This window comes from Natrix helvetica, assembly GCF_964273705.1.
Source record: "Natrix helvetica genome assembly, chromosome: 3".
NCBI lineage: Eukaryota > Metazoa > Chordata > Lepidosauria > Squamata > Natricidae > Natrix > Natrix helvetica.
Window position 1 is genome coordinate 49,437,604 of NC_138549.1, and position 23,224 is coordinate 49,460,827.

Genomic DNA, 23,224 nt, shown 5'->3' on the forward strand with positions numbered 1-23,224 from the left:
GGTGGGCCGGCCCGGAGACCCTTGCCAGGCCCTCCCAATCTCCAGCGGTCTCCTGCAGTAGCATGGCCGCCAGAAAGAGCGTGAAATTTTTGCACCTAAAATGGCCGCCGCAACAGCGTGGGGGTGAAGGGAGACTAGAACGGCGACCACGTTTCAATAAATGACTATCGGCCACTCCTCCCTGCGGCAGAGGTCCTCTAGCAGGCCGGGGAAATGAAAAAACTACGTTTAAAATAAAAAATGAGGGGCCTGGGGAATCAGGGACCTCGCCGCTATAGCCGCGCCCATTTTAAAAGGCAAGCGGCAGGCCTCCGAAGCCGTCCAACGCGGCGTGGCTGAGGAGCACCCCCCCCCCACCTTCCGACTTACCTCCTGGCCTCCTAGAGCGAAGAATCTGCTGGGAAAGACACAGCAACGAAGGAAATTGAAGAACAAAAACAATAAGGGGAGATTGTAGGAAAAAAGAATAAGAAGTGGAAAGTCCAAGCCAAAAAAATGGATTAATTAAGCTAGAACTCAAGCAATTGCATCCGAACGGGCTGACTGAGGAAAAATTCTGGGGAGTGGCTACACGAGGAGGTGTGGTCAAAGGAAAAAAAGTTCCTCAGTCCAAAGGGCAAGCAGACTGAATTAACCTATTGCTTGGACTCTCCAAGCGGTGCACAGGAAAATACAACTATCGTTATTAGGGAAAATAGCAACCATAAAAATGAATATACTACCAAGAGTGCTATATCTATTTCAAACTATCCCCATAAAATTAGAGAAAATTTTTTTTTGCAACAAATAGATAAAATCTTAATTGGCCCGGAAAACAAATTCATAACGAAAACGACCGTTGGCTTACCTGAATGGTCCTTTTCTAGGCGTTGCAGGAGTGTCCAAGCATGGGTTAACTTCAGATTGCTGCCCAAGGATTGAGTTCAAATCTTTCTGTAGCCACGCCTCCTGCTCCCTCCAGGAGCTCAGTTTTAAAAACGAAGGAATCCGATGAAAGGTCGCTGTGTGTAACGTCCTTGTCCCTTGGTGCAAAGTCCAGCACCTATTCAGAGAAATGACCCCAGGGTGGGGTTGGACACTCCCGCAGCACCTAGAGAAGGACCATTCAGGTAAGCCAACGGTCATTCTCCTAGGCGCTGCTTGGAGTGTCCAAGCATGGGACATACCCAAGCTATATGGTCCCAGGGTGGGAAGAAGGAACTGTCTCGTTTCCAGGGGCAGCAAGGATCCTCTGCAAGACCCTCCTTCCGAATGAGGCCTCAGCCGAGGCAAAAAGGTCCAATCTGTAATGCCGGATGAACGGAGATGGCGAAGACCATGTAGCCGCCCGGCAAATTTCTTCAATAGAGGCTTGAGTGGCCCAGGCGGACGTCGTTGCGGCGCTCCTTGTGGAGTGTGCTGTAATACGAGGAGGAACAGGCCTGGTCTGTAGCTCATAGGCCAACTTTATGCATGCCCGCAGCCAGCGGCCAATGGTAGCTGACGTCACCTTCCTGCCCATCGACGTAAGTTGGAAAGACATGAAGAAGGACTCGGACTGATGGAATGAGGCTGTCCTCTTTTTGTACACACGCACATCCAGTTTGTGCCAAGTCCGTTCTCTGGGTGCGTAGGGTGCGGGCAGAAATTGGGCAGAATCACCTCTTGTGTTCTGTGGAATAAACTATTGACCTTTGGCAAAAAGGCCGGGTCCAACCTCAGAACAACCCTGTCCGAATGGATGATGCACAGGTCCTCCCTCACGGAGAGTGCGGCCAACTCCGAAATTCTGCGTGCTGATGTGACGGCCATGAGGAAGGCCGTCTTGAGGGATAGGTGCCGTAGGCTAACCGAGCGAATAGGCTCGAATGGCGGAGATGTTAAGGCCTGTAAGACAATTGGCAAGTCCCAAGTTGGATACCGGTGCACCGTTGGGGGGGCGTAGGTTGGTAGCCCCCTTCAGGAAGCTGCAGACCCTTGGGTGTCTGCTGAGCGGAAGGGAATCACCCCTGGATAGGATGGTGGCCAAGGCCGCTGTCTGCCTCCAAAGCGTGTTGGGGGCAAGTCCTTTCTCTAGGCCCTCCTGCAAGAATTCCAAGATTTGTGGAATAGCTGCAGCCGTGGGCCTGACTTGATGGGAGCAACACCAGGAGGAAAAGGAAGACCACGTTGCCTCATAAATGTGCATGGTTGAGGGTCTCCTGGACCCCAAGATGGTGCGTATCACCCTGTCTGAAAGGTTGTCCTGTCTCAGGAGCTCCCCCTCAAGTGCCACACGGCCAATTGGAGCCATCGAGGGTCCGGGTGAGAGAAGTTCCCTTGGCATAAGACTACTTGCTCTAGAGGAATGCGCCAATGCCTGACTACTGATAGACTGATCAGGTCGGCGAACCAGGACCTCCACGGCCAGTGCGGGGCCACTAGCAACACCTTGGCCCCCTCCTGTAGAATCTTCCTGATCACCTGAGGGATGAGCAGAAGTGGCGGGAACGCATAGAGAAGACCAGGAGGCCAATGACACCGAAGGGCGTCCGTCCCTTCCGCCTCGGGACAGTGGAACCGAGAAATGAACCTTGGAAGTTGGGCATTTTGGGGAGTGGCAAACAGGTCAACCACCGGAAGGCCGAACTTCTGCGTCAGTTGCTGGAACAGAGCCGGTTGTAGCTGCCACTCCGAGTTGCTGATGGTCGTCCTGCTCAGCCAGTCTGCTGTCACATTGTCCTGTCCAGAGATGTGGTCCACTCTCAGGGACTCCAGGTGGCGTTCTGCCCATCGCCCCAACGCCTCCGCCTCTGTCATCAGGGCTGTAGATCGAGTGCCCCCTTGATGGTTTACGTAGGCCTTGGTTGCGATGTTGTCTGTCAGGATGAGGATATGGCGGCCCTCGATGAATTGACAGAAGAGGCGTAGAGCCAGTCTGGTAGCTCTGAGCTCCAGCCAATTGATGTTGTGGGCGAGCTCCGCCTGCGACCACTGGCCCTGCGTTACGTGAGTCTGTAGGTGGGCGCCCCAGCCGAAGAGGCTGTTGTCTGTTGTCACGACCAGGCACTCTGGTTCTTTGAAGAGGGACCCTTTCGTCATCGCTGATGACTGCCACCACCGAAGCGACCGAAGTACCTTCGGAGGAATTGCGACCACCCTCTTGGAGTTGCTGGCCTTTCGTCGTTGGATAGGAAGAAGGAACCATTGAAGTTCCCGTGCATGCAGATGTGCCCATGGAACTACAGCTATGCACGAGATCAGTTTCCCCAGTAGTTGGGAAAGGGTGACCAGGGGAGCTGATCTGGCTGATCTGATCTGGCGCACGAGGGATGTGATGCTGTCCCTTCTCTCCTGTGTAAGGAACACCCTGCAGGTTCTGGAGTCAATCACAGTCCCCAGGTGCTGGATCCTCGAGGTGGGCTACAGGTGACTCTTCTCCATGTTGATGGAGAACCCGTGCTGTTGCAGCGTGTGGATGGTGGTCTTGAGATCCTGACACGCCTTCTGTCTGGACACCGACATTAACAAGATGTCGTCTAGGTAGCAAACGACCCTTACCGGTCGGGCCCTGAGTTGTGCGGCGACAGCAGCCAGGATCTTGGTGAACGTCCTGGGGGCTGATGATAGGCCGAAGGGGAGAGCCTTGTACTGGTAGTGCTTGGTTGCAAACTGGAACCTCAGGAACTTGCGATGCGCTGGGTGGATGGGAACGTGCAGGTATGCTTCCTTCAGGTCGATTGAAGTCAGGAAGTCGCCCTGCCTGATGCATCCCAAAATGGTTTGTAGGGACTGCATCTTGAAGCGCTTGTACTCTAAGTAGAGGTTCAGCTTCTTGAGGATGGCTCTCACCCCACCCCACCCCGATGCCTTGGGGACTAGGAACAGGATTGAATAGAACCCCCTGCCTTCCTGACCCCTGGGCACCTGTTCTATGGCTGCTATGTCTAGTAGGTGTTGGATCTCCGCCTGCATCATCTGTCGCTTGAGGGGCGACCGAGGTATGGGGCAACGAATGAAGGATTGTGAGGGGAAGGATAGAAAGTCTAGGGTGAGGCCATGACGGACCGTGTTCAGAACCCACGCATCCGTCGTAGACTCCTCCCACCTGTCGGCATAAAAATGTAGCTGACCCCCGATGGGAGGAATCCAGTGCCGGTCACCTGGATCTACGATTGGAGCGGTTAGAGAACCCTCCTCGGAAGGACCTGCGGAATCCCTGCTGTTTGGACCTGTCTCGGAAGGGGGCCCTATCCTGGTTACGTTCCTGTGACTGAGGGTAGGTCCTAGAGAAACTCCCCGATGTAGAGGGGGAGTCATTGTTCCGAAAGGGCTGCCGACGAAAATAGGGGCAGCCTTTGCGATCCTGTTTTTTGGAGACTGCTGGGAGGGTCTTCCTTTTATCCTTGGATTCAATTAGATATGAGTCCAAGGCCTCCCCAAATAGCTTGCCACCCTTAAATGGAGCCGAGGCCAACTTCCACTTGGCCTTCATGTCGGCCTGCCAGTGTCTTAACCATAACAGGCGACGGGTAGTAACGTTAGAGGCTATGGCTCGAGATGAAAATTTTGTAGCGTTAAGTGAGGCATCGGCCGAATATTCGACCGCAGCGATGATTTTGTTCATGTCCTGGCGTGACCTGGCATCCCCAGCAGGGAGGGAGGCCAGCAGTTTGTGAAGCCAAAATAGAGCTGCCCTGCCGAAGTAGGAAGAGGCGGAAGAAGCCTTCATGGCCCAAGCGGTGGCCATGTGGGTCTTATGACAGGCTTTCTCCATCTTCCTGTCTTCTGCCTTCAACCCTTCCAGCAGGTCAGCTGGGAGGGCCGAGGAGGAGGTTAGCCCCACTATAGGGTCATCCACCTGTGGGAGCTTGAGGAGCTCCTCCATGGCAGTCTCTACCGAGTAGAGCTTCTTGTCCACCCCGCTGGGACTGGCCATAGTCCCAGGCTGGAGCCATTGGCGCTGGATGATATCCAGGAACAACTGGGGTGCCGGGACTAACTCCTGGGGCAGGATGATTTCCTTGAATAATCCCTCACCTGGATCCCCCGGCCCAATGGTGCTCTTGTCACTAGAATCGGTTGTGGGCTTATCCGATTGGGCGGGAAGTCCCATCTGGATAGCTGAGGCTCTTGCCTTAGTCAATATAGCCTTAAACATAGAGGGCTTGAATAAGCCAGAGAAGGTGGGGGCATCACTAGCAATACCCTGTGAGATTGCTCTCTCAACCACCTCCTGCATTGCCAGGGGTAGGACAGAATTTTCCACAGCCCTACGTTCGACTGGGGGGGGGAATCTTCTCCCAACAGTGAACAGGCCTCTTCCTCCTCTACCTCCTCTAGAGAAGAATTGAAGGATCTGGGGGAAGCCCTGGAAGGATTGGGTGAAAAACCAAAATCCCCTTCCTCAGCCAAGTCAGGTAGGCCTTCCTGTGGGGCCTGTTCCAAGTCACCCTCAGCAGGAACTGGTGGAACGGGCAAGGCCCTGTTTTGCACAGCCTGTGCACTAGCTGCCTTCTGTCTCTCCAGGGCCTTCTGCCTCCTCTCTGCCAATTTATCTGCAGCTTTGGAAGTCTTTTTGGCTTGTGGCTGTTTCCCCTTTGCAGGGCAGCCTGCACTATCTCCCTTAGCAGCAGGGTTGGTTTTGCTGCGCTTGCTGGGGGGAGGCTCAGCTGGGTCTCTGGCTTCAGCCACGTTCTTGTTGGCCATGGTACCTCTTTGCCCTGAAAAGAGCTTTAGAAGAAGCTGCTCTCAGTAGTAAAGGCCCTGCAGGTAGGCCTCTTCACTCCAGGCCAAGCTCTGATGGGAATGGGGCCTTGCTGGAACTCGATGCCGCTAGCAGACTTTTGGCACCAAAAGCAAGGTTCCAGGCAAAGCAGATCAGCGTATTAGAGAAGCAAGGAATGGCCTGACAGAGCCAAACTCCTTGCTGCCGCCCACACGATCTTCCTGGGGAGGGGGGGGAGATCCTGCCTGGTGACCCAGGGGAAAACCAATTTAAGGCCCTCCTGGCGGCGATCTGCTTTGGGAATCAGGCTGTGGCAAAGTAACGGCTTGGGAATAAAGCGCGCCACTTGTTGTTTTTTTTTCAAAATGGCCACCGCAAGCTACGGAGTGCACTGGGGAGCTGCCTGCAGATCGGAGAGCTCAGTAGAGCTTCCGATCGACGTTTTAAAGGCCAGGCAGCGAATTTGAGGGATTCCTGGCTACCTACCTGCCCTCGAAGCCCGTCAGCAGCCGCTAACGTGCCTCCCGGTGGAGCCTCAACCACGGTGGTTGCGGAACACCCACGCGCTCCGAGCGCCTGTCCCACGCACTTGCAACACTTTATAAGAACTACTAGTTTAACAAATCTGCACTAAACTAATACAAAAATAATAAAAAGAGGCTACACTAATTGTATGGAGAGTTCAATTTGCTGCTGAAGGTCTGGAGACTCTCCAATTGCATCCTTTTAGGGCGACTGAGTTTTTAAAACTGAGCTCCTGGAGGGAGCAAGAGGCGTGGCTACACAAAGATTTGAACTCAGTCCTTGGGGAGCAAGCTGAAGTTAACCCATGCTTGGACACTCCAAGCAGCGCCTAGGAGAATTTCCTCTTTTCACCTAGCACATACTTACTATACATAATCTGTATTAGGATCCAAGACCAATTTAAAAGTAAATTAAAACAATCCAATACAAACCATCTGAATAAATTTTTATTTGTATTACTATTTTGTTTCCTTCCTGGATAAAAAAAACCTTCTTCCTCTTTTCCCACTGAATATTGTTCCTAAGAAAGATTTGAATCCCTGTCTTACAAACTGTTTTTATAACCAGAGTTTAATTGTTTTCAATTGTCTTTTTGTTTTATTTTTTTAATCTTTATGTGTCACAACAGGTAGTACAAAACTGCATAAACTGTGTCTTGAGGCGGGGCTGATGTCACGACGGTATGACGTGCGATCTTGAAGCTCCAAGATCACCATCGATATCTTTCCGCTGGACGGTCCTTTTCGACCTAAACCATCCTGTAGAGATGGTGATAGAGAAGGGCACATCCTGTTGATCCCAGGGACATCGCAAAGTCCCTGGTAGATCCAAGAGAAGGTCTTTTTTCCGGCGACTGAGAAGCAGCCATTAAAGCTGCTGAAAGTTGGGACAGCTCCAGAATGGAAGGAAAGCTGGAGAGAAAGTGTGTCGAATTGGTGAGATATTTTTTATTATTAGGGAAGAGAATACCCTAAAAGATCAAAAGTAAAGTTAAAATTGAAGACAGAGAGATCAAGCAGTGAGATTAAGCCTGAGTCAAATTCCTTAATCCTTTTATTGCTGGAATTTTTACAAACGCTTGTTTTTTAAACTGGATTGGGTTTTTTTCTTTTCTTTTTTTAATACTTATTGTTTAAGACTTTCTTTTTCTTTTTCCAACACTCTATTGCATTTTTTTAAAAAAATCTTTTTTTCCTTAAGTTTGCAACATAAAGAGGGAAGTAAAAGTAGAGGAAAAGAAGTAACACTGCCACTAAGAGGCTTTGAGGCTTGGAAACATTGTTTTTCTTTTCTTTCTTTGAGCATTTGATATTCTTGTGCAAAGTAAGAGCTGGTGTTACATTTCAAGGACTCTGAGATTGTTTATTGCAAATGATAGTAGGATGAGCATGGATTGTTTATACAGGTGCTCCTCTGGGGTACTATCAGTAGCTGGATTGGAGTGAAAAGAAAGCTTGGAGTTGAAAGGAAGAAGATTGCAGTGAACTTGTTTGGAACTTAATAAAAAAGCCTTGGATTCTATATAGTGGCGGTGTTTATTATCTGGAGAAAAAGATCAATACAGATGATGTTCCAGCACGAAAAAGAAAAGGAAGTGACATTGCAGATGATTATGCAAAAAATTCAAAAAATTCAAGTAAGAACAGAGAACATTGAAAAGAGAACAAAGAATATTGAACAAAGAAAAGGAAAAACAGATGAAAAAATTGTGAATATCCACCAAACGATGATGAAATATGAGGACAGATTTCAAAAAATTGAAGAAAAAGATGAACAAAGAGAAGAAAATTGGAGATATTGACAGCAGATTGAGCATAGTTGAAAAAGACAAGAGTGGAATATTGGAATGAGGGATCAACAGATCAGAATTTTACCTCAGATTCCAGAATAGAGAAGAAAAGGGAGAAAATTTGGCAGAAGAAATGATAGCAATTCTGGCAGAAGCATTGGTGATAACCAAAGGGAAGTTGATGGAAGGAACAGACGAGGGGTTTCGAGTCTTTACAAGATATGCAGTAAAAACAAGTTGCCAAGAGAAGTCCATATAAAATCCACCAAGAAAGCAATTAGAACACAAATACTACAAATGGCAAGAGATAAAAGATTGTACTACTACTGGATGGATACAGGATGATGTAATGAAATGCTATAATAAAAATTAATTTAAATGTATTTAAAATTAGAATAATACGGATAAAATGAAGTAATAATAGTTATAGTCAAATAAATAATTAACAATGATAATAATGTATACATATATATTAGATTGATAATATGAGATTTTATATAAATTGTAAGTGAGGACTATGGAAAGCATGCACATAAGTTTTTTAACCAAAGATAAACAATTTTATACAGAATATAAAATGAAGATGTACTACTACTGGATGGTTTTAGGGTGATGTAATGAAATGCCATAATATAAATTTATTCCAAATTTAGAATATCTCATATAAAAGGAAGTAATAAAAGGAAGTAATAATAGTTATAGTCAAATAAATGTTTAACAATGATAATAAATGTATGTATGTATGTATGTATGTATGTATGTATGTATGTATGTATGTATGTATGTATTTGTGTTACAACCCCTGGTATGCCCAAATATGGGAGGAAGCTCACTACTCCCTCTTTCTTTTATGTATATATATAAAATACAACACACACACACACACACACACATATCAGATTGATAATATGTGATTCTATATAAATTGTAAGTGAAGAGTATGGTGAGGAAGCACAAGTTTTGTAACAATCGACACACTGTATGTAACTGGAAGATGGTTTTATGTTTTATGTTTGTCTGTGTTTATTTGTTTAAAAATAAAAAAATATTTTAAAAAACCCTGCATAAACTGTGTCTTTTTTTTTATTGTAAAATTTTTATTGGTTTTTTACAAATGGTTTAGGGGAAAAGGTAAATAGGTGTAGAAAAATTTTGACAGCTACATCATGCGGGAGGTAGAAATCCCCCCCGAATCTCACAACTTTAACCAAAAGGAAAAGAAAAAACATCAAAATTTGAATAAACATTGGCAGCCTTTTGTTTTTACATTCAATCATCAATATATTCAATCATCTTTTGTATCATTTCCAAGAGTTACATTATAACAACAATTGCAAAAATGTTTCAACTCATTTTTGTGATCTGAATCTTCTAAGTGTTGCGTCCTCCCCCGTCTGCTGGCAGAGCCGCAGCCCCTCCCTCCTTCACATCTTGTGTACTGTCCCGTTTGATCTAGGAGGGCACTATTTTTTTTAATAAAGGCCTCCGCCTCGCAACTGTGTTAATTCTAATTCTACTGCCCTCCCAGAAAATTAGCATTCCTTCTGGCAACAACCATTTAAACCAGATTCCATTGTTATATAATTTCTTTGCTAAAGAGGAGTATTTCTTCCTCTTATCTCTTACTTTCTTTGGAATCTGTTTAAGAATGGTTATTTCTTTGTCTTTATATTTTAGTGGTCCCACCCTTTGAGCTCTTAGACCTCATCTCTTGTGGTCTTTCTAAGAAATTTAACAAGTACTTCCCTTGGCACGTTGTGTGTTCTAGCGTATGCTGAATTAATCCTATAGATCAAATCAATATCCCACCATAGCTGTTGTTTGTCTCTTTTAATATATTCTGCTAAAATTGTGGTCATAATCTCCTTGAGATCTTCATTCTCTGTTTCTGGCAAGTTTTGAAATCTAAGAAAAAAACATTCTCTCAAATTCCACCTTTATCATATGGTTTTCAAATTCTACATTCTCCTTCTGGATTACCTTAACCTCTTCCCTCAGCCCAGCCGCACCCTCCTCCAGCACCCCTATTCTCTGTTTATTTTGTGTTGTTTGTTGTTGCATTTCTCTGAGCTGATCATTTAAGTCTGCCAATTGTTTTTGCAATTCGTCCTGTCCCTTTAAGAGAGTTTGAAACATTTGCTCAACTGATAGTTCCTTTTAGCTTTCTTCAGTCACTTTAGGTTGTAAAAATGAAGCCAATGTGTCTTTGGGGTAATCGGGCTGGACATAGATGATGTTGGGGCTGAAGACGGCTTACCAGGCGGTAATTTTTTAGGACCCATATTAGGTTCAGAGATAGCTATAAGTCTGCACAATGAAATGGCGTCTGTGGAAAGACACAACCGGGAGAAGTCACAAGACAAGCAAGTCCAGAGGAGAGCGTAGGTCTCTATACAGCTCCAAGCCAGGTGTTATAAATCAATGTTCCTAATCCAAGGGAGATACGTGCGAGAAGAGGCTCCTGGAGGTGTCTAGGGTGTGATATAGTACAAAACCAGAAATTCTTTCAAAAGGGAAATTCATTCATAAGTGCAAGAAGAAGGAGGAAGTTGGCCATCTTGGCTCCGCCTTCACAGGAGATCAGAAAGCAACGTCCAAAGTTTCTATAAAGTAGTTTAAAAGAATCAACTCAGCAATCCTCCTTTGCAATTGTAGCAAGAAGTCATCCTCCCATTGCTTAAAGGAAGAGAAAGTAACTTTTAACTCTCTCTCTCTCTTCCGAGAGAGAGGGATTTTCCAATTGCCGCTTTTCCGAGGGGGGGTGGAAAATCCCCCCCTCCAATCTTAACATTTCAAAGGATTGAATCCACAATTTAGAAAGGCTGCGGCTCATCAATTAGATAGATTTAAAAGGAGATTGAGGGAAGCTTCCCACCTCACCGCATTTCAGCTGTAACATCCGATTAGTTGTTTCCTTCCAGGCTCCACTCGGCGAAGGTGCGCTGTTGCACACACCCCACGCTCCTCGGCTCCTGGGGCAAAGCTGGCTACCCCCTGCGGCCGCCGCCGATTCAGGGGGTCCCAACAAGCCACCCTACAGCAGGGGGCTCCTCCAAGGCTTCCTGTGCTCCCCTTAAACTTAAGGGAAGCCCACCGAGAAGACAAACAGCGGACGCAAACGTCCGTCGCCTTCGGGGACTGGAAGTGATCTCGCATAAACTGTGTCCTGATGAGCAACTAATATGGAGGATTTAATTTACACAATTGCTAACAGCTGGGGAAAACCACTTAGTCTACTGAGTTGAATTCCAGCTCTGCACAGAAATTCATATTAAGTCACATGAGATAAATGGCTGTCCAGCTTTTGCTTGAACTACCAAGTGAAAAAGAATCTATCACTTCCTGGATAATTGGCTCCACTGCTAGCTATTCTTGTCTTTATGTTGTTTTTCTAAACATTCAATGGGAATCCATTATTATAGAATACAGAGGACACACTGATCTTTCATGTGACATCCTCTCAGTACTTTAAAGGTGTTATAGAACCTTGTTCTCTTCAAGGCTAAACATCTTCCTTCCATGATTCTTCTTTTAACTTAGTTTCTAATAACAAGAGAATCGTGTTGTCTATCGCAAAGCCCATTTCAGAATCTTCCTTAAATATGCAACTGGGAAAAATAGTTTAAGATGGAAACAATTACTTATGTTTTTAAAATGATACTTTTGTTCTTAAGAATGCATTTATCTTTTTATTTGCACCCCTATCACATGCCCAACTCACATTTGGTTTTAATGAACTACCATACTTCCTCAAGGATTTTTGCAAGTATTATTACCAAGCCAATATTCATTTACAGGTACGTAATTGCCATTTCTAGATGAAGAACATATATGCATTTATGGAATTCCATTGCTATTTTCAGCCCATTTTGCTAACAAATCAAGATCATTTTGAATGCCATTGCTATCTTCAAGAGTATTAACTATCATACACAATTTTGTGTTATTTCAAATTTGACAAGCATTCTCTCCTGATCTAAATAATTAATTTAAAAATTGCCAGGAATAAAATTTGTACCACTCCATTTTACAACACAACTCCAGTCTAATAAGAGATTAGTATTGCTGAATAGCTTTGGCTACAAATTTCAAACCAGCTATGTATTTATTTAATTATTGCACTTCAACAATTCAAGTTGCATTTAATTCAGATCTGTATGGAGGTATCTTTAGAGTCTTTTAATTCCAGAGTTTACTGCCTAGGCCTCAGCAGTTGTAAGTGCCTATTTGCTATTGCTCAAGACAGAGGAGAAAATATAGACAATGGAGATTTTAGAAACAGCACAAAATCAAGGCCCTGTGTGAAACATATTTGTCCTTTTGTATCTGTAGCATAGTAATCAGCAAATGAACTGCAGAGAAATCACAATTATCTCTGAGATAGACAAATTGTTTTTTGCATTTGCAAAAGGCATAGTAAATGAATAGTGAAGTTAGAAACGTCTCAATCACAGCCTGAATCTAACGGAAACGAAACGCAGTTAACAAGAAGCATCTGTTGTGTTGGGATGGCATGACAACTGTGTAGTTTCTGTAGTTAAGGTTTGCTTCTGTAGATAAGATTTCATATTAAATCAAGTTTAAAAACTTTAAAAGTTTCATCTGACTGGTAGATTGAAATAATAGATGTCTCTGTTAACCAGAGTGCAAGAACAACTATTCTACATCATTCCATTTTATAACTTTTATTTTGCTTAAACCTTATTATGCTCGGAATGTGATGAGTCGATCCCTGACAGACAAGTAACTAATCCAATCTAGGTAACTAGATTGGATTAGAAGGCCTTTCAGAGATTTTCAGTTTTATGAATAAGGTCAATTCATGTAGCATACTAATATTTAAGAAATGGATACACAGTAAAAGAATTGTTTTAACACTTAACTAAGTTTTGATTCAGCACCTTAAAACAGAAGCAAAATCTGCTACCCGTCTTCAACACGGACTAAAAAAAACAAATATCATATTTTTTGGAGTATATGATGCACCTTTTTCCCCCCCCAAAAGAGAATGAAAATCTGGGTGTGTCTTATACACTGAATACAGCATTTTGGGCCTCCTGAAACCCCGCCCCCTTCACAAAAATGGAGGTGCAGAGGATTTGGGAGACCTGCAAAGTGCTCCTGGGGGATGGGGAGGGCACAAATGAGCAAAAAATGGGCCTTTTGTTCTCGTTCCCCCCCCCACCCCCCCGCCGCCCCTAGGAGCACTCTACAAGCCTCCCAAAGCCTATGTATGCACTGTTTTTTTGCAAAAACTGGGCCTGTTTCCGTGAAAAACAGGTTGTTTGGTACTTGTTTTTGCCACCCCCATCCTCCAGGAGCACTTTGCAGGCCTCTCAAACTCTGCATGCCCCATTTTCCACAAAAAACGAGGTGTGCAGAGGGTTTGGGAAGCCTGCAGAGTGCAAAAACTTTTTTAAAATTTACCTCTTCAAAATCTTGGTGCGTCTTATAGTCCGAAAAATACAGTATGTTTGCACAATCAGTCCTGGGATTGATGAAGAAATAGATTCTAAAGAAACTCAATTTTGTTGTCCAAATTAATTCAAGTATCCAAAAAGTTTCTGGATTTAAACTAGTAGCAGAATATTTGCTCTGACACTATTTCAGTCAGGTACCTAAACATGCTGAATAGTAGTATCCTCAGCAACTTTTAATTAAAATTTTTCATTTCTTCCACCAAATAAAATCCAATATTTTAGAAACATGAATTTTGCTTATAAAGCAAATCCTTTTGTCCAAACTATCTTAAAATTATTTATATTACACAAAGAACCAGTATTGAATCCAAGTAATCAAAACTAATTTTATATGTACAGTACCTTTAGTGTAAAATCAAATGATAAGGACTGCTATGACAGCCTGATTTTCTTAAACAAGATCCACCTTTCTGCCCTCATGCAAACCTTTCCTAAGTCTGGAACATCCTGACTCTCAGAGCAGGAAGATTCCCAGTATTGGAAACAATAATATATTAAGCTGCTTTAATGTTATTTAAAATAACATGGGTTCTGGAAAATACAGACAGGCCATTAAATTTTGAAGAAGTTTACACTTAGTAAAAATGTTAACGGATGGACTATGTAAATGGGTTCTGATAAAACTCAGGCTCATCTTATGAGACCAGGCAAAAACTTTTCCTAACACCGCCTTAGCTAGAAATTTAAGATTGGGGGGTGGGGGTGGGTTGTTTTGGTCTTTCCTAATCAAATAGATTGATTCTTTTGTGTGAGTAATTTCTGTATTTGTCCCAGCTGAGTGACTTTTTATACGGTATGTTGTGTCCCCTTTCTCCCAAGGTCTGATGTGATCTGACTTATAGATGTTCGGTGCCTGCTGATCTTGCAGAAGCTGCTTGAAAGAAAACAACCATTTGGGTTGTATAATTACTGTACAATTTTAAGAAAAGAAAGGCAATAAAGCATACAAAAGACCATGCTTAACTTTTTTAGAAAGATTTTTAAGGTAAAAATATCACTTTAATTCATCCTAAAACCTTGAAGATAAATTATTTTTGTCATCTGAATGAGAATCAACAAAATCAATGTTTAAAAAGGGGGTCTCTGCAGATTTTATCCTGCTAGTTATTGACAAATGTAAGTGATCATCTCCATTTCAAGGAAATTGAGCCAGCGTTGTGCAAAGAGGTGTAGGAAGTTATCACCCAGCCCTCTCCCAGAAAAATGAAATATCCTAGGAAATATTGAAAAGGCAGAATATTATATTTCCCTGGATGTGAAAAGGAAGAAACATGTTTTAAATTGAGAATAGCTCCCTGTAGCTTCCTGCCTCCACCCATTTTGTGAATGGGCCATTAAGAAGGCCAAGCCAGTCCCTTTACATAATAAAGAGTTCTCCCCTTCAGCTCCAGGGGGATGGGAATGAAGGCATGATAATATAAGCCTTTACTCAACTGACCACATGGCATCTGAGAACTCTGAGAATTCAACCAAACCTGGACTCAGCCTAGAGGGTTGCCCCTGCATGGGCCCATGTGAGTCTGACAACCAATCAGAATACATTTCTTACACAGGAACAGGAAACAGAGAGGTGGGACTGAACAGGTTATAAAAAGCCTAGCAAGCCCCTCCATCGGCCCTTCTCTTCTTCTCCACCAACATTGAAGCATGTATCACCTTTTCTGTTCAAAACTCAGGCCATGTGGTCCTGTCCACCATTAAAACCATCTATCCAAGCAGCCTCCATGTCTCCAGTGTCTTTTTCCCCACTTGGAGCCAAACCCAGAAGGACATTTCTTTCATCAGAGGCTTCCGTGGTCATATAGCCAGCATGATGTGATGGAGTATTGTTACCTTCCTACCAAAGTTGTTATCTACTTGCATTTGTATGCTTTTGAACTGCTAGGTTGTCAGGAGCTGGGGTGAGGACAGAAGACCCAGCGGCACTTGTGTCTCGAACCTTAAGCACTGAGCCATCACACCACCAAAATCAAAATCAATATTGTGGCATATATGTGTCAGCCGGATCTCCAGCATGGCTTTTCCTTTTGATGCATGCTTGCTATTGGCTGCCATAGTAACAGAGAGGGGGGATATGACATTGGGGTTAGGGAAGTGAGCTGTTGTGATGAAGGCCCATATGAACTAAAAGGGAGGTTTGATCTCAGGAATTACTGCTCTGCTGAATGGAGTTGTTTACACCCAGTCAAGGCCAACTGTCCTAGAACTCCAGATGGATGAAAGTACCTGAAGATGTGCTTCACATGACACTATACAGAACATGGATTGGACATTCAGCATGGTTCCCTGGGGGAAGGGATTTGGGGAAACTTTCAATATGTAACTTTTGGATTAGATCCTGCTTTCCTTTCACCATTATCATTTCAAACTCAGTAAAAGTATCTCTTCTCTACTTCAATGGAGTCGGGGAGTTTCTTTCTTGGGTTTTGAACAGGAGGCAGGCCTGACAATATGTGTTATGTTCCTATTCCATAGCAAATGACTAAAAAGCACAGCAGGCTGCACTTAAGGTGTAAATCAAAGATAAAAATGTATACAAAGACAGGAAATGTATTTTCTAATGTAAATAAAAATTTAGAAAGGAAAAGATGTCATACCTATTAGAGACATAGTATATTCATGAAAAATGTACTTCTCTGAATGCTTATTACAGCTTTTTCCAATTTTATGTTTATGGGGTCCAGACTCCATTATACCTATACGCATAAATATTGATTCTTTAAATCTAAATATAGGTGGTATGCTCTTTTAGTCACCACAGTGGTGCAGTGGTTAAAGTGCAGTACTGCAGGCTACTTCTGCTGACTGCCAGCTGACTGCTATTTGGTAGTTCAAATCTTACCAGGCTCAAGGTTGGAATCAGCCTTCTATCCTTCTGAGGTGGGTAAAATGCAGACCCAAATTGTTGGGAACAATATGCTGACTCTGTAAACTGATTAGAGGGGATATAAAGCACTGAGAGTGGTATATAGGTCTGAGTGCTATTAGTATGTAAGAATTTTTTCTGCTAATCACCACCTAATAGAATTTACCTATTAAGTACTACAGTAGTCCTCACCTTACAGCCATTTGTTTAGTGATGATTTGAAGTTGCAACATCACTAAAAAAGTTACTTATGACCATTATTCACAGTTACAACTGTTGCAGCATGCCCATGGTCAAGCGATCAAAATTTGGGCACTAGGCAACCAGCATGTTTTTCACAATGGTTGCAGTACTGTGGAGTCATGTGATCAACATTTCTAGCCTTTCCAGCCAGCTTCCAACAAAAACAATGAGGCCAGATTCGCTTAACGACCACATGGTTCACTTAACAACTGCAGTGATTTGCTTAACTGTGGTAAAAAAGGTTGTAAAATGGGGTGCGACTCAATTAACAACTGCCTTGATTAGCAATGGAAACTTGTGGCTTTCAGTTGGGCATGTGGTCATAAATCAAGGACTAGTAATATTGCATTTTCTTTCATGTAATGAAACTGGGATTAAGGTTTTAAATATATCCTTCAATTGTACTCATATTCTTAAAGTTCAAATTCATACCGTGTTTCCCCAAAAATACAACATGTCCTGCTAATAAGCCCAGGCCTGGTTTTTGCCTGGTTTTTGCGGTCGGTGTAAATATACGCCCTCCCCCAAAAATAAGCCCTAGTGAAAGGGTGCCGTGGCAAGTACAGGAGGAAGCCCTTCCCTTCCTTGGTCACCTCAGCGCTTCTCGGCTCCTTAATCGGATCAGTTGAGCCGATCCGGCTGCCATTCAAAAAACAGCTGATTTCCGGGTGCTGCTCAGGCCATGGCCTCCAGCAAGTGTGGCTGCTTTTGCCATAGATTATGGCCACAAAAGCAGCAGGAGGCCAAGTGATGCACCCTACGCGCCTCGCACCGGCCTTTTGAAGGGCACTGTAGCAGCAGTTATCCACAATTTTTTAATCATTATTTCGTTCCGACCCACGTGGCCCAGTGAGCCATGTGGATCGGGACAAAATAAAGGTAAAAAAAATTGTGGATAGCTGCTGCTACAGTACCCTTTGGAAGGCCGGCTTGAGTCTCCTGCTGCGAAAGTGGCTGTGCCCGAGACTGCTTTTGGGAGAGGAGGCAAAGGGGAAGCAATCAGCTTCAACTCACCCTTGCCCTCAGCCCCCCCTTCAGCTGAGCTCAAGCAGAGAAGTGGCCTGTAGGGTTTCAGGAGCAAAGCTGAGGCTGACAGGAGTCAGGGCAGAGGGAAATGTCCAGTGTGGCCCCAGCGCTCTTCTTTCTTTGGAAACGGAATTTTGGGAGTGGGAAACGGCATTCCCAGGAAGGGTGGGTATGTCGGTATGTGTATAAAAAACACAAAGCGAGGAAGCCAACAGCCGCGGATTAAGGAGCTTTGTGAAACGTTACGACTACACGCAAAGTTTGGCAAGGAAGGGAGAAGAGATACTTCCCTCCCTTGGCAGTGTTTTTGCTTGAAAATATATGAGAATCGGACAAAGAGAAGGAAGAATGAGACCTGCGAGGAGATGCTGCTGACACTGCTGCCTGCAGAGGCACAGACAGGGCGAAGTTCATTGAAGACTTCTCCGTCCAGCCCACAAGACTATCTGAAGGGGGAGGGGGAGGAGATTTCCTGCACATTGACAGTAGCATCTTCTCACAAGGCTTCTTCTGACATCCCCAGTTGTATGGATTTCCATGCCTTCCTTTACGGGATGTTGCTTCGCACCTGGGACATCGGGAGAAGCCCTGTGAGGAGACACCACTGCCAATGTGCAGGAAATCCCCCCCCCGCACATCATCCTTTCAAAATGTAGTTTCACCAGGATGAAGAGGTGGCTGGAGGTGGCGTTTGCATCGGGTTGGGCTTTCTTTGCAAGGCAGACAATCTGGGGAGCAAGAGATTTAGGAAGACTGGGCTGGCGTGGGTCTGTTTCTCCAGTGAAGCATCTGATTCATCCCCAGGGGTGAACGTTTCACCCTTCGTCATCTCTCTGCCCCGGCTTGGAAGCTGCAGAGGAAGCCTGCTATACCCGGGGAGGGGAGGGAGAAGTGACAGCAAGAGGAGCCACGTCTCGCTCCACACCGCTCGCTTCTCCCCCCACCCCACCTGCCACCCGTCTCGCTAAAAAGATGGTGGGGAAAGGAAGCAGCCTGGATTCTGTTAGCATTGGGGTGAAGTGGGAGGAGTTGGGCTGCAAGACATGTGTCCTACCCAAGACTTGCAGCTCCATTGTGTTCCTTGCTGTTTTGTCCAGAGAAGTTGAACTCGCGATATTTTTTTTTACAGGATGCTTCCCTGGACAAAACAGTGAGAAACATGATGGAGCTGCAAGTCTTGGGTAGGACTGGTGTCTCGCAGCCCAACTCCTCCCACCCCACCCCAATGCTAACAGAATCCAGTCTGCTTCGCTTCCCCACCGTTTCTTTAGTGAGAGGGGTGGCAGGTGGGGTGGAGGAGAAGTGAGAGGTGTGGAGTGAGATGTGGCTTCTCTTGTCTTCTCTTTTTCCCCCCTTGCCGGGCATGGCAGGCTTCCTCTGCAGCTTCCAAGCCGGGGAAAAGAGGAGGAAAAACGCTCACCCCTGGGGATGAATCAGACGCTTCACTGGAGAAACTGCCCCACGCCAATCCAGGCTTCCTAACTCTCTCACTCCCCAGATTGTCCCCCTCGCAAAAAAAGCTCAACCCGACACAGGGCGGTGACAGGACACATCAGAGCAGTGCCGGCCAGTTGCTCAGCCAGCGCAAATAAGACCCCCATCCCCCCACCCCCGATAATAAGACCAAGGCCATATTACATGGGTCAAAATAAAATAAGACCCTGTCTTATTTTCGGGGAAACACGGTATTTTATAGGGAGCAGTTAATAAATTTCAAAAAATCTACAATATAGATGTAGTCAGAGAATCAAGATTATTATGTATGAATTATAACAGGTGGATGGTCTACAGACAATCAATATATTAAGCCCCAAATATTTAAAAGAATACTAAGAAACCACAGATTCAAGTCAAACACATCAAAAGCAATCAAAAGCATCAATACAGAAGTATGTCTTAGGTAAATTATTAGACTGAAATTCTGGTTTAAGATGACTGAAGCTTATCCAAAAGGCCGAAAAGTCCCATAGTGAGCAAAAACATTTAAAAAGGCCCCTGTGTAGGGTATTGCTTAGTAATTTATTTAATAATACATTCATATCACACAGTTCATACAATTCTGGGTGATTAGTAATAAAATAAAAAATGCAGAAACTCAGTAATAAATATAAAATTATAACAAACGTAATTACAGTCCATTCATGACCAACCAACAAAAACCATAAATCCATAAATATCATCCATCATCTGTCCAACAACATAATATAAAGTAATATATAATATAAAATGAGAGTGTAGTTCTGATAGACAGTGCTTAAAAATCCACAAATGGAACAGAACATTAGAAAGTGTATTTCAATTTTTCACTTTTCATACTAACTACACAGGAAAAATTACTGTATCACATACAAATAAGGTGTATTACATACACATTACTTTGTTATGCTAAGTGTTGTTTTGTTTAAAGCATATTTTGTCTTGCTTTATGTTGTATAAAGTCAAAAATAATGATTTAAAAATTAGAAAATATGAGAATTTAGCCACATTCTGCAAAGTTGCATATTAAGCTTTACATGCTTTCATCATTTTATCAGAAATCTAGTGCATGATTTTAACTGCACTAAATTTTAAATACGGTACCAGCACAGTGAATAAATCTTTATCACAGGATCCTCTAAAGCTCTGCAGTGAAAAATAGAGGCAATGGAAACATGAAATAAAATGCATATATAAATCTGGATAGCTGAAAACTTTAACAAACACGAAAAACCTCTTCACCCAAACCTCGTCCCTATTCATTTATGTGACACTGGATAATTCCCCAAAATAAACAGATATTTTACTTTTGCCAATACTTTATTCTGCACAATTAGGGCACTTAACCAAAATATCCTCTAATCAGTTGACTGTACTGGCTATTTCAAGAAAGCTGCACACTCTACTTTCCAATAGTATGAATATCTGCTGCACAAAGAGTCATTGTATTTACAAAAAAGGAGAATGACTGAATGCAGTCCCTTCTTCTGGAGGAAACGGGGCCCTTGCCCTTCAGACGGATAGTGCCTGGCACTGCTACTTCTGCCTCTCTTTAACCCTAATAACAATATAAATAGTTGAGTCATGTCTTCATTTTGCTAACATGCCACAAAAGAGATTTCAAACAAATCGCATACTTTTCTGGATCCAAGTTCCTGAAGAGGTTAGTATGCAGGAAGCCCAAATGAATGTAATACTACCTTTTTGTTGCTCTTCTCTGAATAGGCATTTTTCTCACCAAATATATCTGATTATAAACTAGAATTTTGATGGAAGAAAAAAGAGGGAGAAGAAATATTCCAGAGCACCAACTCTAAGGATCCACAGTCACAGTTTGATCTGTGTGTGTTTCAAACAACTTCTGGTAACCCTGATGACTGGCTGCCAAGATTAATAAGGGTCAACAGCTGGGGCCTTTCCCAAAAACTTGCCACTCCACCCAGGAGCAGATTCAGGTAGGCACCCAAAGAAAGGATAGCAAAGTTGTGCATTCCCAATTGCTCGTTAGGCGTCTCTACAGGAAAAGGAAGGAAGATGCTGTTCGTGCGGTGTCGGGAACAGAAGGCGGGACGAAAAACCCCCAGTTCCCGTCCCAGAGAGAAACAGAGACAGACAGCGAGAGAGACGCAGTAGTAGTCAAATGGGTAACACTCCCCTCCGATTTCCTGTCATATCGGAGGTTAATTTCTGCATTGGCCTGCCCACTCGCGCACCACTGACAAGAAAAGCGCTCCTTCTCCGGATGCCAGAGAGGACGGCTCGCTCGCGCGTTCCAACCCCCGGCATCTTTTCTCTACTTCGTTCTCTTGCTTCATTCCCCCCCCCCCCCAACTAGCCGCCTTCTGTCTGTGGCGCTATGCCAGCCACCCGTGTGGTGCAACGACGACGCCACGGAAGGAATTCCCTCCCTATCCCCCGTTTATGAATGGATGGTAGTGCTTTTTTGACAGCGCGTGAATAACAAGAGATGGATTTGGCCTCCCGGCTTTCATTCAAGTCTTTCCAGCAGTCACTTCTACCCCTCCAAGTGGCCAGGCCAGAGTCAGCGCGCAGACCAGACAATTAAAGGTCTCCAGGGCTGGGTGGGAAAACAGACTTGATGTTGCCCCTTTTCCCTCCCCCAAACGGATAGAGAGATAGACAAGACACACCCTTCGGATGTGTCCTACTCCGCCTCACGATACTTGCCATTACTATTGTAATGTCACAAGAGACAAATAGCAATAGCGACCACCCGGTTCGGCCTGCCTCACGATCAGCCACGCAGCAAATCTCAGCCAAAAGGGGGGGGGAGGGGGAGGGAGAAAGTCAGGCACATACTCCAAGCTCTGTCTATCTTCACACTTACCCATTTATGTCGAGTTTGGATTCCGCCAGACAGGGTGAAAGTTTGAGGTTTGTGAGGCGGTGAAAGGCAACCGAGACGATGCAGTTGAATTACAGGAAGCTTTTTTTCTCCGATGGCAGAAAGAGCAACGTCTTCGCTTCCTTTCGACTAGTCAGTGCCCATTGCAACAACAGTAGCACTGTTGCATTTCCTGCTCTGAAATTCTCCCGCCCTCCGAAGAAAAGAAGAATGGGGGAATTGTTTCTCGACAGAAAAAAGAAAAGGGGACGACAACAAAGCACCTGACGCGCTAGCGAGAAACGTAAAGGAAGAGGGGGGAAACGGATCGCACCTTGAACTGCGAGAGGGAAGCAACGAGCGGGAGTGCGCGCGCGCGTTAGGGCGGGAACGCAAGCAAAGGGGGCGGTGGGAGCGGTTCACTGCAAGGGAATGGGCTGGCTGAATGGTGGGTGTCGCCCTTCCCGAGACCCTTCGTGCGGCAAGGTAGGAAGTGTAACTACAAAGGGAACTGGCGCTCAGTTACCTACTCGACGCCGACCAGCAGTGCCCTGACGAGCAGGGAAAGGGCAAGAGAATGCCCCGCTCGGCCGATCCTATTCTCGGGCGTCAGGCGGTATCCGGGAGAAAGCGTTGCTCGCCGTGATATTTATTAAATCGACTCATATGGCCGCCCATCTCGCGAATGCGATTCAGGACATCTAACAGCATGTTAAAGGAATAAAGAGCAATTTAAACAAAGACTAGAGACCTACAATGGTAGCCGAATGTAAACCTGCACAATCAAGAAAGACCATTCAATGGTCTTTTGAGCCCCAGGTCTTGGAGCAATCCTGGTCTATGAGAAGCTGGCAGGGTCAGGGCCAATCGGATTTTGGGGCCTATAATGCACCAGAGGACAGGCGCCAGGTCAGAAGAGCAAGTTTTGGGGTTTCATAAGATGACATTCTTTCAGGGGCTGATGTGTGCCTTTTTTGGTCCTCCCTGTTCTGTAGGGAGAACGAGGCAGACAGAAACTGAGGCAAGGCAGGTTGAAGCTAACACAGCCTTTATTAATAGTATAACACGGCAAAATGTAAGGCAAACCTCAACCCGGCAAACAGCAACATTTGACAGCTGACAGCCCTTTTTATACCAGAGCTGTCAGACACTGAACCAATAGAATGGCTGCATTCTCCTGCCAGCTGGCTGCTCGCATCTCAACCAATCAGGCTGGAAATGATAGTCAATGGCGTCGTAGCCTCAAGGACTTAACACCCCTCTCCTCCTAGTTAGCACATGCGTAGTC

The 23,224-nt window shown here is 44.7% G+C and overlaps 1 protein-coding gene across 4 annotated transcripts in view; it reads right to left on the reverse strand.

Moving 5' to 3' along the window:
• The window catches only part of SH3KBP1 (SH3 domain containing kinase binding protein 1), a 239,495-nt gene extending 216,951 nt beyond the window's left edge, over window positions 1-22,544 (reverse strand). For 2 of the 4 annotated variants that reach the window (XM_081947349.1, XM_081947346.1), the window contains exon 1: window positions 21,940-22,304. Coding sequence is in view for 2 of the 4 variants with exons in the window: in XM_081947346.1 (XP_081803472.1) it covers window positions 21,940-21,943 (4 nt within the window). In the remaining 2 variants the exon portion in view is untranslated. Of the gene's footprint in view, window positions 1-21,939; window positions 22,305-22,462 lie in introns of those variants that run through there. The other 2 variants (XM_081947350.1, XM_081947347.1) reach the window with 2 other exon arrangements.
• Between the last annotated feature and the right edge of the window lie 680 nt (window positions 22,545-23,224).